This window comes from Rhyacophila brunnea, unplaced genomic scaffold, assembly GCF_057557595.1.
Source record: "Rhyacophila brunnea isolate RB1 unplaced genomic scaffold, BYU_Rbru_1.0 scaffold_6, whole genome shotgun sequence".
In the NCBI taxonomy this organism is placed as follows: Eukaryota; Metazoa; Arthropoda; class Insecta; order Trichoptera; family Rhyacophilidae; genus Rhyacophila; species Rhyacophila brunnea.
This window is the reverse complement of record NW_028233276.1, coordinates 19,395,399-19,410,154: the sequence shown is the minus strand read 5'-3', so window position 1 is coordinate 19,410,154 and position 14,756 is coordinate 19,395,399. Positions and strand designations below refer to the sequence as shown.

Sequence of the window (14,756 nt, the reverse complement as noted above, 5' to 3'; positions counted from 1 at the left end):
TGACAGAATTACGTATTTAATATGTATTTTAATAAACAATGAGTTTCTTATCTTTTAAAATTTAAGTTGATAACAACTGAATCTTTAGATTAAACTGGCAATAATGAATACACAGTGACCCTTTGTTTGACAGGACTAGTTCACTAATTGACTTAATGAATTCACTTGACATTTTTATTATTGTTTATAGAATATTAAAGAATTTTATTTTAAATACAATACACACCTACATAGGTACCCGTTTTTACTGTGAATTTGTATGAATCTAGATTAGATTTTCGAAAGGAACAACATTCTTATTTAAGAATTTGTATTCTTGGTAGGTACCTATCTAACTGGATGTCTGATTACTCAGTAATTAGTGCTTATTTACAAAATGTAAAAAACATATATTTCGAACTAGTTCACCATTATCACTTTTTTCACTGGTAAATACCATGTAACACTATTTTTCAATACTGCATCGTCTCCATACAAATTAACGAAAATTTTTTTTTTTTTCGGAAAATTCGATTTATAGCGATTTTCGCTAATTCGAAATCAAATTTTCAGGGTCCTTTGGATTTCGAATTATCGAGGTTATACTGTATGTAACATATAATTTAATAACTAATCAAGAAGGCTTTTTCTGTGTGCTAAGATAGATTGTAACATTTTTTACAAATTTTATTTTGTGTATATTGAAAGTGAATTTTGTTCTCCACACATCAGTAGGTATGCAATGGACCAGAACGACAACCGCAGCAATGTGGCGGGTGGGTCGTCGGGGCTAAGCGGGGGAGGTGGGAGCGGCATTCGTGATGACAGAGGTGGCGGTGGAGGAGGGAGAGGTGAAAGAGGCGGGGCCAACTACCACGGAAACAACAGTGGTGGTGGTGGTGGCGGTGGAGGAGGAGGAGGCGGCGGCGGTGAGCCTCGGCGCTCTCCCAAATTGTTGCCGAGCAGAGATCGCTACGGAGACTCCTCCACCGCGCCCAAAGGTACCAGTGAGTGACATTCTCTTGTATTTTTCTTGTCTCCTTTCTTGATGATCATGATCAGTGGTGGGGCTGCTCTCACTCCATACAATTGCACTGCACTCCTAGCAATGTCTCGGAATCGGTTCGTTAAACTTATGGTAGAGGGGCATTCGGTGTTCGGATTCGGCGAGATGCTTATATACAAAATTTCCATGAACGCAATCATACCTTTCGCACGCCATTTGGCGTAAAATCGCATTCGAAAATAATGGGTGGATGGGGTAGAAATAAAATTCCAGTTCTGTAAGTCTGTCCAATTGTGCACTTTTTTTTCGGTTAATAATCGCTTACATCCCTTCAACAGGCACTTTGTGTAGACGGCTACGTTGGTGTTATTACTCGCTCATTGCATCGTAAATTGCAAGCATTTCAACATACAGGCGAGGCGGCCTTTGACTTTTGAACGTTCTTATTTCGCACAATTCGCTATTTCGCACGTGTCTTAAAATTTAGATTTTTGCAGATAATGCAAAAACTATACGCTTCCATGCAGTCGCTCCCCGTCACTTTCTCAAATACGTAAAAGGGTGGTATTCAACTATCTCTTGACAAGTTTATAAAGAAAACACCCGATTGCTAATACGCATCGTTAATTTTATTATGCACATTGATAAATAAATATTTTAAAGTACATTTTTTGATGTTTTTTTTACATCCCTCTACTTTCAAACACATTTTCAGGAACCAATTACGTGCAAAAGTCGAGGGCTGCCCGTAATTTTAGATTTACAAACAGTTGATCACATTGATTATTAAATGTGCAGATATTGCCAAGATAAACCCTGAAACTTTAATTAAATTTGTTTTGAATGGACAGTAATGTTTATTATTAATTTGATACATACATTGACTATTTCGAACATGAAATAAGGTATATTTATACTGGGACCAAAATATTCACATAAAAAATACAATTTATTTGCCTGTGTAAGGATAAACTACATTAATTATTGGCAGCCAAATTCACTGAGCCATCATCATTAGAACAAACATAACAATTGCAGATGTCATATATACGGCTTCTTGTTATAGTCCAAACCCTTGCTTTGAATACTTTTTCTTTCAAATGTAAATTTTTTAGTGCATCCCTAATTCAAAGAATGTTGAAAACCACCAGCTGCTCCTGATCATGATCATCTATTCTCAAAGTTGAGTCAACAATGGCCACATTCTTGAGTTCACTTTCAACTGCAAAAAAATAATTAATACTTTTAACTCAAGGCGCTCGATGGAAATCGATTTTAAATTGACAATGATCTAAAATAGTACAATCCATATTGATCATCATTCACACTTTGGTTTCAAAGTTTTATATCTTTTTCTTTAGAATAAAAACTAATACTCAGTTTACACGTGCATGTATTTACTGCTGACAGTACGTATTATCGTGGCTATAACAAAAAAAAAATGCACGTCAACAAATATTATCGTGCAAATTGCATGCTTGGATTAAAAAAGTTCAGAAGCTTCTGAATTATCACACTACAATTGGATTGTGTGATATCTGCACCTGCGCAGTAGAACAATAGTGGCGACCCTGCCAGTAAAAAAATGAACTTACACCACGCAGAGACTCAAATAGTACCATATAATGACAACATCGCGTCTCACTTACTCTTGAAGAATGAGATTGGCGAGACAGTCAGCACTTTTACGTGTAAACATTATTATCGCGATAGTTTAATTTACACCACGCATGTGTACAGGCACTATAATGGTAAGTAGCTAGTTCAATTTCATTACATATTACGTATACATATTGATTACCTTGAAAATGCAAGAAGGCAAAACCTAATCGACCTGACAAGCTATGTACATATATGGGAACTGTACTACATATTTTAATATAATTTTTTTATAGCCTGTAAAAAACGAATGAGTACCTATGCAATTTTTTTTTCGAATCGCTCATGCAAGGCAGTTTAAATAAATTGATCAATATTTTGTTTGTCAATTAATATTTTGCGGCCATCATAGTACAATGCGCAAGGCACTGGGTTCTCACACTAGGGGTTCCTGGTATGAACCTGGTGAGGTCACAATACATCTATAAATTTTCTTAAATCAGGGAGTTTATTTACTGTACAGTAAGTCCTCGACTTACGTGATTAATTGGTTCCGAAGATGTTCGTGTAAGTCGAAAAATCGAATAAAACTTAAAATCAAGCATTTTTTAAAATGGTATATTTTGTTAGTTTCAAAGGATAAGTCAAAATAAAATGCACCTACATACATACATTTAAGAAAACATTATTGATCGATAAAGTGATTTTTGCAATCCCGAGCAGCATTTCCACCAAGTAAAAGGGTTAGCCTATCGTCAGACACCTTAAAACCTGGCATAGATTTTTCTAGTTGGGATATATAATATGACAGATCTGGCATTTTTTTCCAATAAGCCCAGTTTCGTCCACATTAAAAATGTGTTGTAGCAGGTAATCCTAATTTTTATGATTTTTGCTAGACTCATTTGGTAAAATTCATAGCTTCCTCTGTATAAGTAATATACTAATAACTCGGCAGCCTCACCTGTTACTTTGATGTTCTGTAGCTTATTACGGCTTTTACATTTTTGAAACCGTCCGTGGCTTGCAGTGAATGTATTAGTATCAACACTATCATCATTTTTACACTTTATGTCTTCAAAACGACTCAGGGCTTTATCCTGTATGGATCCTTATTGGAATTTGTTGTTGCTGCATATCTTCCATCCATATAACCAATATTTTCATTTCTTCTATTAATATTCCTCTTTTCTTGGTAATTATCGTAGATTGCGTTACTAATTTTTTTTCATGATCCATATACTTACATATAACATAATATTCTTACACAAGCGCAGTGAAACAAACTGGAGCACAAGCATATTTGAAAAAATCGCGTAAGTTCGAATTCACATAAGTCGAATTCGCATAAGTCGAGGACTTACTGTAATTAGTGCCCCGTGGCCAGTTGTGTAAAACAAAATACTATTATTATCTTATAATAAATATAAATATTGTTTGCAGAATACGGCGATCGCAATCCGAACTGGCACGGAAACTCCAATTCCAACTCTAACCCTTCCAATACCACTTTTCCGCCTGTTCCTCATCATGCCGGATCTTCGTGGTCCAAACCAGGTCAGTATTTCAGTTCCGAGCTAAATTTAAATTCCGATTGAATTGTACGTGTATGTCAACTGAAATATCATGTTTAATGGGTTGACAGGCGACTCTCGTAGCGGAGGGGGTGTGGAGAGTGGAAGTCGGTACAGCGGTGCTGGAGGCGGCGGCAGCGGCGGAGGTGGCACCATGTCCTCCGGAGGGAACTATTCGGAATCGCGCTACGCCGCTCACCAACCGGCGCCCCCCGGCTCCACGCCTTTCCAGGATTCCAGATACCCTTCTAATCCCCAACCGTATTACAGGATGAAGTACTAAGCTATTGTGGTCCAGCTTTTTTCAGATACTGACCAGTACTGTGTAATTTTATTTTGTTAACCAAATGTCGCAACCGACAGCGATTCTTATATATCCGAGTAATTATTATATACATACTAACTAGATATTGATTTGTTGCAACACTTTTATCCGGGTCTGCTGTACCGTAGGTGTCTAAATATTTAAAAAGCACTTATCCGGGTTATACATTATTAAATCACACTATTTTTATCGATGAAATAATTCATTCATACACACTAATGTGGAACTGTCCTAATTATATAATTTCTAAAGCAAAAATATGCATGAAGTCATATTTAATAATCATGTAATTATTTTTTGTAAGATTAGCTTGATAAGTCTATATTTGATGTAGAAGTTATTTGCGGGTCAGACTAGCGTAGACGACTGTGGGTAGTAAAGTTAAGTGTGGCTCAATAGTCTGTACAAGATTGGCATGAGGTCTACCATCTATGTCGTATATTTACGAATAGTCCACAATACTTATGTATAAACTTTCAATAAACTGCTTCATTGTGTTCAATTCAGGTTTCTTCTACTGAATACGAGGAGTGCATAGAAATATTTCAAAACAATGTATCGATTTCTCTGACACTGCTCTTTGTGTTTTGTTATTTCTTTCGTAATACAGAAAAAATATTTGGATGATATCCTTAGCGGTCGATATTTATGGACTCGTGCTCTTGACAAAAGATGTCGAATATCTTACAATAACGCAAAATATTGACTATGATATTATGTACCTTCAAATTTCGTTTCATTCCAAGTTTTTTGTTGCATCCAAATTTCTTTTGTTCTTTTCATATTACTTAATCTGTGTATGTACATATAAATTATGAAATTCAATGATGTACAGGTTACCCTATTATGTGATATGAATTTCTTTTCACTGTTTCATTTATATGCTAAGTAATTTAATTTTTTACTTTGCGACGTTGGACTTTCAATTGATAGCATTTAATGAAAAAATGTTTCAATGAATAGTAGTTTTTATTTAAGGAATTGTAGTGTTAAGGAATGTTCTTTAAAATGTTATAAAGTATGTACATCAACATTGATTCAATTTTATAACAAATGTGCAATTATTCTGCAAAAATCCTTATATTCGAGGGAAATAATTGTTTTTTTTGTTGGAAAATTTAGATGTCCTTTCCTTGAATATGCATTTCATGGAGATATACTATGTTATAATGTACATCCGATATTGTAATCAATATTTTACAGTGGCGAAGGGTGGAGGTAGGCTGTTAAGATTCGCTATAAATAGTGCACACTAAACTTTGTTAGTCATATGTATTTGTTTTTATTGAACTAAGACTACAATTTACAGATGGTGTTAGTTAGTTTTTAAAAATCAATCAAACCCTGCCTAAACGAAACCATAATAGTTTTGGTCTAATTTGGGCGATACGACAAAATTGTGCACACTTTTTCATTCATAGTTATTTGTTTACGTTGGATTAAAAGTACATATTACACATATTGTTGGTTCATTTTTTTATTGCATTAAGCCCTGCCTAAACCAAACTATAATAAATGAAAAATATTATTCTATCTATAAAATATTCAAAGTTATGTATGATTTAATTGCATAATTTTAGATATTTTATAGATAGACATGTATTTTTTGACTATTATCTATTATGGCTTGGTTTCTTAGGGTTTAATTGAATTTTAAAAACTAACCAACACTTTCTGTAAATTGTAGTCTTATTTCAATGAAAACAAATATTTATGTCTGAAAAAGTTTAATGTGCACTATTTATGGCGGATCTTAACAGCCTACCTCCACCCTTCGCCACTGATATTTTAGTACTTATTGTGTAATGTTTAACTATTTTAGATAAGTATAAGAAATCATACAATCTAGAGACGTTTAGTAGAATTCTGATTTTTATTTTTTTGGTAAACAAATAATTATTGTGCTAAAATTTTTACATAATATTTGTGTCCAGCTCTGTAAAAATTAATAAAATAAAATGAAAAAGCTATGTTAACCATTTTTTTATTTGCTCTTCCACTCTGAATTTATTTTATCTGAGTTGTAGCTTTGCACTCAATGGCTCGAAAGGTTATAGGCTAAAATTAGAGCTTCCGATTTCTTGACTTATTTCATTTCTCGAGGATTTGAGATTGGTTTATTGATCGTAAACCAAAAAATTGAGTTTAAAAAAAGATACGAGGAAGCTGGATATTTTAAAAATAAAAGTATGGAGATAGAGAAGGGTCTTTGGAGCCGTGTGCGACGCAGATGTAATTTAGCCTGGAAGGTACAACCAACTCTTGGTGTTACATGTGAAAGTCAGGGGACTGTTTTGCAGGCCATGTCTCAAATTCTGGCAAGGGAGTGAAGGGAGCTTGCGGCCAGGGACGGCTCTAGTAAAAGAGCAAAGTGTGCACTGCACTCCCATCATAGATTAAATAAAAATATCGTCACCGTTCAGGCAAAAGTCACCAACCCTGAAAATGGCAGTTTTGAGTTGAGTATGTCACCCGAAGCGTAAAATTATGTTCTTTAAGATGCAAAACTCACCTCGGTACATTAGTTAGTAAAATTTTGCTTAAATCCGAATTATTTGTTTTTCACTAAATGACTTTCGATAAAATCTTAACAAGCAAAAGTCATTATAGGTGAATAGACATTATTGACTCTATCAAAAAAAAATCCTTCGTTATAAATATACAAGCAAAAGTCACTATACTATGGGTGGTGAGTTTTACTGATGCTTCTTTTGGCTAACATTGTTCAGATTATTAACAAGCAAAAGTCACCAAACCATAATTTGAGCTACCTTGCCTCCTTTAAAACGTTCCAGATGTTTTAATTAGCATCAAAAAGTAAAAGTACTTTAAAGAAATTATTAAGAAGACATGAGAAAATAATTTAATGTAGATAAAACCTTAAAAACATTAAAATCTGATTTTTCCTGCATTTTCAAACTTTCAAATTGCGATATCTCAAAACTATGTTTTTAGGGTTGGTGACTTGCCTGAACGGTGTCGATATATAATATAAAACCCCCATGTATTCAGAAAAATGCGATATCGAAAACTTATGCGAAATCACTCATTTTGAATTCCGCGCGTTTTCGAACAATGGTGACACAAGCTTTTCAACGCGCTGTCGCACCATCACCAATACACACTGTCAATGTCGATGAGACGCGACCAATACACACGTAATAACTCCATCGATGTGACGCGACAAACAAGGAGCATTATTCGAAGTGTTCCTTGAATTTACGTGCATTTTACACCCATACATTTATACCTTATAATAATAAACGACAAACCAATGAAGCTAGTAGAATCAAAATCACCAAAGTTCTATAAGACTACATGACTCTTCGTTGGAAACGATGTTTTTCAAATTTAAGTGCATTGTACCCAATGACATTATTAATGGACAACGCACTCAATAGAGTAGCCAGCAATTAAATTCACGCACAGCGACATTCGCACATGCATAGGTAGACGTCACGCAATTTCCATTATGCGATATCACGCATCGGGAATTTATAGCAATATCACCTTTATTTAAATGGCGTTAGAATAGTGTTTCTAGTGTCAATGTTCATTTGAGCTAACCCGTTCGAACCGAACCGTTCGGCAGACCCGACTAAAAGCATCGGGAATTTATAGCAATATCACCTTTATTGTGATGGCGTTAGAACAGATAATGCCATTCAGCAGACCCGACAAAAAAGTGAGGGTCATTTTTATTCCCAAATGATTCGTCCATATTAATGTCATTGATTGTACACGTCGAAAGCACACACACATTAACTAGGCATTTGGACCTTTATACACTAACCTGACTAACCGATATGAATATTCCAACATAGAACTCAGGCGACGCGTCGAGGTACAGTTGGAAGCGTAATTATTATAATGAAATGACGAACTTCATGTCGATGCATGTGTCAAAAATAGAATCATATTCACGACTGTTGGTTTGGTTGATCGTTCAACGGTTGGGTTTATAATATAGATTTAATAGTATTTACAATGAGTACCGTATATTCAGTTGCATATATTAAGGACAATCGTCACGATTTTTCCAAACGAATTGATATTAAAGTGGCAGGCCGTCCTTTCATCATCATCAGGGGCGCGACCACCCGGTGTGGGTCCTGGCCTCCTCCAACAGCTCCCTCCACCTGTCCCTATCCAGTGTGGCCGCTTTCCGATTTGGTACCCCCAGAATACGGCAGTCACTGGCAGCTCCATCTAACCAGCGAATCTTTGGCCTCCCTCTTCTTCTAGGTACTATTGGATTGCTGGACATCACTCTCTTTGCCGGCAAATTGTCATTCATACGGTGCACATAACCTAGCCATCGCAGTCTCCCAATCTTAATTGATTGAACTGCGCTGCAATCTTCGTACAGCCCGTAGAGCTCAGCATTATATCTTCGCCTCCAATTGGTGCCATCCCTGATCGGTCCATATATACGGTGGAGAATTTTTCTTTCAAAGATGTTCAGGGCTCGTTCATTTCGCAGAGTTAATGTCCAGGTTTCCGATGCGTAGGTGAGCACTGGCTTTACAAGTGTCTTGTAAAGAGTGCTTTTAGTTCGGCGAGATAGTTAGCGGGACTTAAAATGTCTTAACAGACCAAAGTAGCATTTATTTGCAGACATGATTCTCTTGTTGATTTCTTCTGTAATATCATTATGTCGAGTTACAAGAGATCCAAGGTATATGAAACTGTCGACCGTATCAAACTTGTATGCACCAATATCTAACTTTGGTGCGACTCCTTGTGGTGTGACATAGACAGGCATGAATTTAGTTTTTGCCTCGTTTATTTATAAACCCATTCTTTTGGCAGAGGCTTCTAGTGCTGTGAAAGGTTCTGAGAAGCATATTTTAAATGAAATGCAACTTGCAGTCTTGGGAGAAATAGAATACAATTGGATGCAGGGTACCTGTCTGTGAAACAATTTAACGAATGTGTCGACAAAAACTGTTATATTTTATCCAGATTGATTGACTGTGTGAAGTTCTGTGGTGCATTTGATTTAGCTCTTAGAGGACATGATGAATCTGCAGTTTCAAATAATCCAGGTGTTTACCGAGGGCTTATTGACTTCGTCTCGGAAATTGACATAGCCATGAAACAGCATTTGGAAAGCAATAATGTTTTTAAGGGTACGTCAAAAACGATATTTTAGATTCGATTCTAGAGGTGTGCCGTAACGAAATTAAAAATGAAATATCACAAAGCAAGTTTGTAGCTATACAAGCAGATGAAACAATGGACATATCTACTGCAGAACAACTTGTTTTGGTCATAAGGTATGAACTATGCGGACAGATACATGAACGTTTCTGGAAATTTATGACGCCGAAAAACCACACTGCGGCAGGTATTGCATCTGAAATTTTGAAAGAACTTGAACTTCTCGACATTAAACAAGCACAACTAATTGGCCAGAGTTATCACGGCGCATCCGTGATGAGTGGCCGATTAGGTGGTGTACAGGCTTTGATAAAAGCTTCGCATCCACACGCACACTTCATACATTGTTATGCACATCAATTGAATTTGATAATGGTAAGAAGTGTTTCAGCTAACACCATAGTCCGAAACTTTTTTGCTAATTTACGAGCATTTCCAATTTTTTTTTCGAGGTCTGCGAAGCGAACTGATATCTTGAAAGAAATAGTTCATAGAAAAATACCATCAGCACCAACAACGATTTGGAATTTTAATGTAAGAACAGTTACTGTTGTGCATACTTATCGCGATCAGTTAAGAGTGCATGGAACACATTTTAGAATCTGAAAATTTAGACGCCGATACCATTAATCAAGCTGGAATGTTGTTACGGTATTTAAACGAAGACAATTTTAACTATTGGTTAGATTTCTTTGCCAAAATTGTGCCAAACGTGATATACTTTTTAAACAACTTCAATCGAGGTCAAAGGACGTGTTGGAGATAAATATGGACATTGAACAGTTTACGCGTGCTATACAATGTATTCGACAAAATAATCATATGTCACAAATTCAACCAACGAAAAAACGCCGTCTCAATGATCTACTCCATTCTGTGATATGCAATGAAGTATGCGACATTATAGTGAACCAAGCAAAAGATCGTTTCGAATATAAAGGTCATTTAGTAATAGCCAAATTGTTTTTTAGTGAAAAGTTCCGGGATTATCATACAAATTTTCCAACTACAGATTTTAATACGGTAACCTCATTATTGACAAGTTTAAACTTAAAAATGAACTAATAGTCTTATACAGTAGAGAAAATTTCTACGTTACTGATGGAGCATTATCGATACTTCAACTTTTCACTAATAATAATTTACTGGAAGTATTTAGCGAAAGTGTTACCCTATTAAAAATAATTTGTACAATTCCGATGCCTTCAGTGGAAAGTGAGCGTTGTTTCTCAACTTTAAAGAGGGTTAAGTCATTTTTGAGAAATACCATGTCTCAAGGCATGCTATATGCTCTTGCAATGTTAAGTATAGAAAAACAATTGATATCGTCAATACCAGACTTTAATAGTCGTGTTTTCGATGTGTTTTCAAAATCCAAGGATCGGAGGATGGACTTCTTGTATAAATAGGTGAGTCTTTTTTGCACTCCCTCATATTCTTGTCACCGGCTGCCACTGCTTGCGGCAGACAGAGGGTAGTGGATACATTTCCTAGAGGTGGTCGAGGTCCACTGGTTGTGTCAATAAATAAAACAATATTCCATATAAACACTTTATTATATAAATATTTCAAAATAAACATGTGTCGAAAAGGAATGTGTTCTTATTGATATATTAATCATGTAATTCTCATCATAATAAAAGAATATTGAACCATTTTTATATTACCTAAAATATATATATAATTTAATTTTTCTTCACATTGTCTCGACACATTTCCACAACTTATAAATAATCATTATTTTTTGAGACAAGTAGACATTTACACAATAGTTATTATGCAGTTTGCTTAAAAGTATCTTGATCAGTAAGATTTTAAATTTCATTTTAATGATGCAAATGTGATGGAAGCAAACTTTATTTAAAACTATTTTGATCAAAACTCCAATGACAACATTGTGAAATATTAATTAATTATTGATTGTATTTCAAAGGAGATCACAATAACAAACTGCACATCTTCAAAGTAAATATTGGCAGGAGAAAGAAGAATTTGAATCAGAACTTTTTTTGACCGGTTCTGTACCAAAGCGAACTAGTTTGCGTATATGGTCGGGCGTACAGTGTCGGCCATACAAAAAACGCAAACTTATTCGCCTGTCTTTGAAGACAGAATTGTCTCAGGCGTTTGTTTTGAATAATTTAAAATTCGGAAGAATACTGGTCCAATAATGAGACATTTAGCATATGATTGGTAAGTGTTTATGATGATATGAAATAATAAATAATAAGGTTTTGCTAAAAAATTTGCGGTCTCACTTGCCGCCATACAAAACCTTCCGGCACAGATCAGGTTCAGTTAAATCTTGAATGTCAAATCAATAAATATGTATTGTTATTTACATAAGATATGTGAAATTAATTAAAAAATATAACACCAAATTTATTCAGTTATGCTCTCCTGAACATTTTGTTGTAGATTAGCAGTTTGCAAGTTAAGCAGACGATATGTAAAAAGAGGGAATGGGACAATTGGGCGCCGCACTGTCGAATGAAATAAATAGACGTTCGTTACGATTTTATACAGAAAGTAGACAAGGAATTTTAATCAGTTTCTATCTACTAAGTAGTTTTAATTCACTTTGATTTGGATTGAGAATTATCATGCCTGAGGATAAAAATAGAAGAATTCTTCTCGTTGAAACTTAAACATAATATGCACAATAAAATCATTATTTACGTGTGCATATTTAAATTCTCACCAAGTATCAAATCGTCACCGTTCAGGCAAAAGTCACCAACCCTAAAAACATAGTTTTGAGATATCGCAATTTGAAAGTTTGAAAATGCAGGAAAAATCAGATTTTAATGTTTTATCTACATAAAATTATTTTCTCATGTCTTTTTAATAATTTCTTTAAAGTACTTTTACTTTTTGATGTTAATTAAAACATCTGGAAGGTTTTGAAGGAGGCAAGGTTAGCTCAATCATGGTTTGGTGACTTTTGCTTGTTAATAATCTGAACAATGTTAGCCAAAAGAAGGATCAGTAAAACTCACCATCCATAGTATAGTGACTTTTGCTTGTATATTTATAACGAAGGATTTTTTTTTTTATAGAGTAAATAATGTCTGTTCACCTATAATGACTTTTGCTTGTTAAGATTTTATCGAAAGTCATTTAGTGAAAAACAAATAATTCGGATTTAAGCCAAATTTTACTAACTAATGTACCGTGGTGAGTTTTGCATCTTAAAGGACAGAATTTTACACTTCGGGTGACATACTCAACTCAAAACTGCCATTTTCAGGGTTGGTGACTTTTGCCTGAACGGTGACGAAATAATATTAAATTTATATTTAAAAGTACCTATAATTTATGAATGTGTATTTATTTTTGAATTTCATTCAATTGTGGTGCCTAGTTGTCCCGGCGCCGAATCGTCCTAGACCCGTAAAAAGATGAGGTAAGTATAATGTATAATACACCGTGTCCGAAAATTTGTACGTATGCAGTGTGCCGTAACACAGTTCTTCGTAAGATGTTCTATCGGAAATAGAGGGCCGTATAAGATATTGAAAGCAATTCTTCACCTAAATAAATCACTTAAAAATACGTTCTAAAAACCACCGGAATACAAGGGAAAGACAGAAAAAATAGGTAGGTAAATAAATTGGAAATGCAATCATAATATCGTATAATTTATATAAAATTCTGGTAGGTTCTCATATTAAGTCGTACCTATCAAATGTCTGATATAATGACAGCGTTATCAAACGTTTGATTCCAATAAATATCAAATCTTAAAAAAACAGTCTAATACTAAATTTTCCTATTGAATCTAACAAAACTGGAACAGTACTGTCTGCAATGCTCCACGAAAAATGTTTTTTTTTTTATCTCGACGGTATACAGGAAATTCTTTCCTGTAAGACGACTCACGGTAAACTGTGTTACGGTGAAATGTAATGTGTACAATTTACATGTAACCATAATACACACCCAAGATTGGTTTAGTTGGAAGATAATTTATTATTCCTAAAATGAACTAAATACATATTGGTACAAATACGAACTTTATTACGGTAGAGTGCAGATAAACCATACTTTTTAAAATCTACATATAAGGTGGGATAAAAGTAAAATTAAAGATAATATACAATAAACTACAGTTATGTACTAGGTATGCCAACATTCGGTTCAATAAGAGATTTGAATTTTTAAAGTAATTTCATATTCGATTAAAGGCCACGGTGGACCGTGGATAATAAATAAACATTGTAATACACTTTATAAATGCCCAATTTCAGTTTGTGACATGACACATTTCTAATTTGTTTTATACAATGGCAAAATAGCCAATAAAAGGTCTAAAATATTAATGAAATTTACAGTATAATAGTATGGCACCTTGTGTTATATAATTTGTATTTTTGGTTGATTCATAAATAAACTATCATCTCCAATTCTCACAATAGACTCGGCATGTGACATAGTTTTTTGTGGTTTTGTTTAATAATTGTACCTTTTTATTTATGAGAAAACCATTAAAAATAATATGTATGAATTTCATTGTATTTACTTATACATATTGTGCGTAGTTGGAACATACATGTACACATTATAGAAAGAGTAGCTTAGAAATAAACAAATTTAATATATCTTGTGATGTACATGGTTAAAAAATGTTTATTAAAATATATAATTACGTATTAATTCAAAATTATTAATAAGAAATTAAATACATACCTTTAAAAGGGTTATTATTAGCAAAGATATTGAAGAAACCTTCTCCTGCCAGATGGAGCTTTCTGTGGTTTCCTAGGCCAAATTGCTGAAGCAAGATTCAGTTTGGTGTACCAGCGACCAAGCGAGTAAATTAAATAATTCCTTGAGCCGTCATGCTATTGTGACATTAATAATGGTGAACCTCACAAATGCGACGTTGCATGACCCTGGCCCAAAGCACCATGAGTTCGAATTTCAGACAAAAGAGAGGAAACAAATCAAAGATTCACCTTTTAGATGATTATTTTGCAAACAGAATACATCTGTAACATATTTTGGTTATTTCGGATCATGGAAATATAACAAAATTGTGTTTTTTATGCTTCACTTTCTTAGGTTTAGGCTCCATCTCTATAGAAGATGGTTTTTTTTTAACATCTTT

At 34.4% G+C, this 14,756-nt stretch overlaps 1 protein-coding gene across 9 annotated transcripts in view; it reads left to right on the top strand.

The window, feature by feature from the left end:
• The window catches only part of Saf-B (Scaffold attachment factor B), a 35,563-nt gene extending 29,103 nt beyond the window's left edge, over nt 1-6,460 (top strand). For 5 of the 9 annotated variants that reach the window (XM_085956332.1, XM_085956328.1, XM_085956330.1 and 2 more), the window contains exons 15-18: nt 712-986; nt 4,028-4,141; nt 4,230-5,685; nt 6,276-6,460. In XM_085956332.1, coding sequence (XP_085812458.1) covers nt 712-986; nt 4,028-4,141; nt 4,230-4,441 — 601 coding nt within the window. In that variant the 3' untranslated portion in view covers nt 4,442-5,685; nt 6,276-6,460. The remainder of the gene's footprint in view (nt 1-711; nt 987-4,027; nt 4,142-4,229; nt 5,686-6,275) is intronic. The other 4 variants (XM_085956333.1, XM_085956329.1, XM_085956331.1 and 1 more) reach the window with 1 other exon arrangement.
• The last annotated feature ends 8,296 nt before the right edge of the window (nt 6,461-14,756 follow it).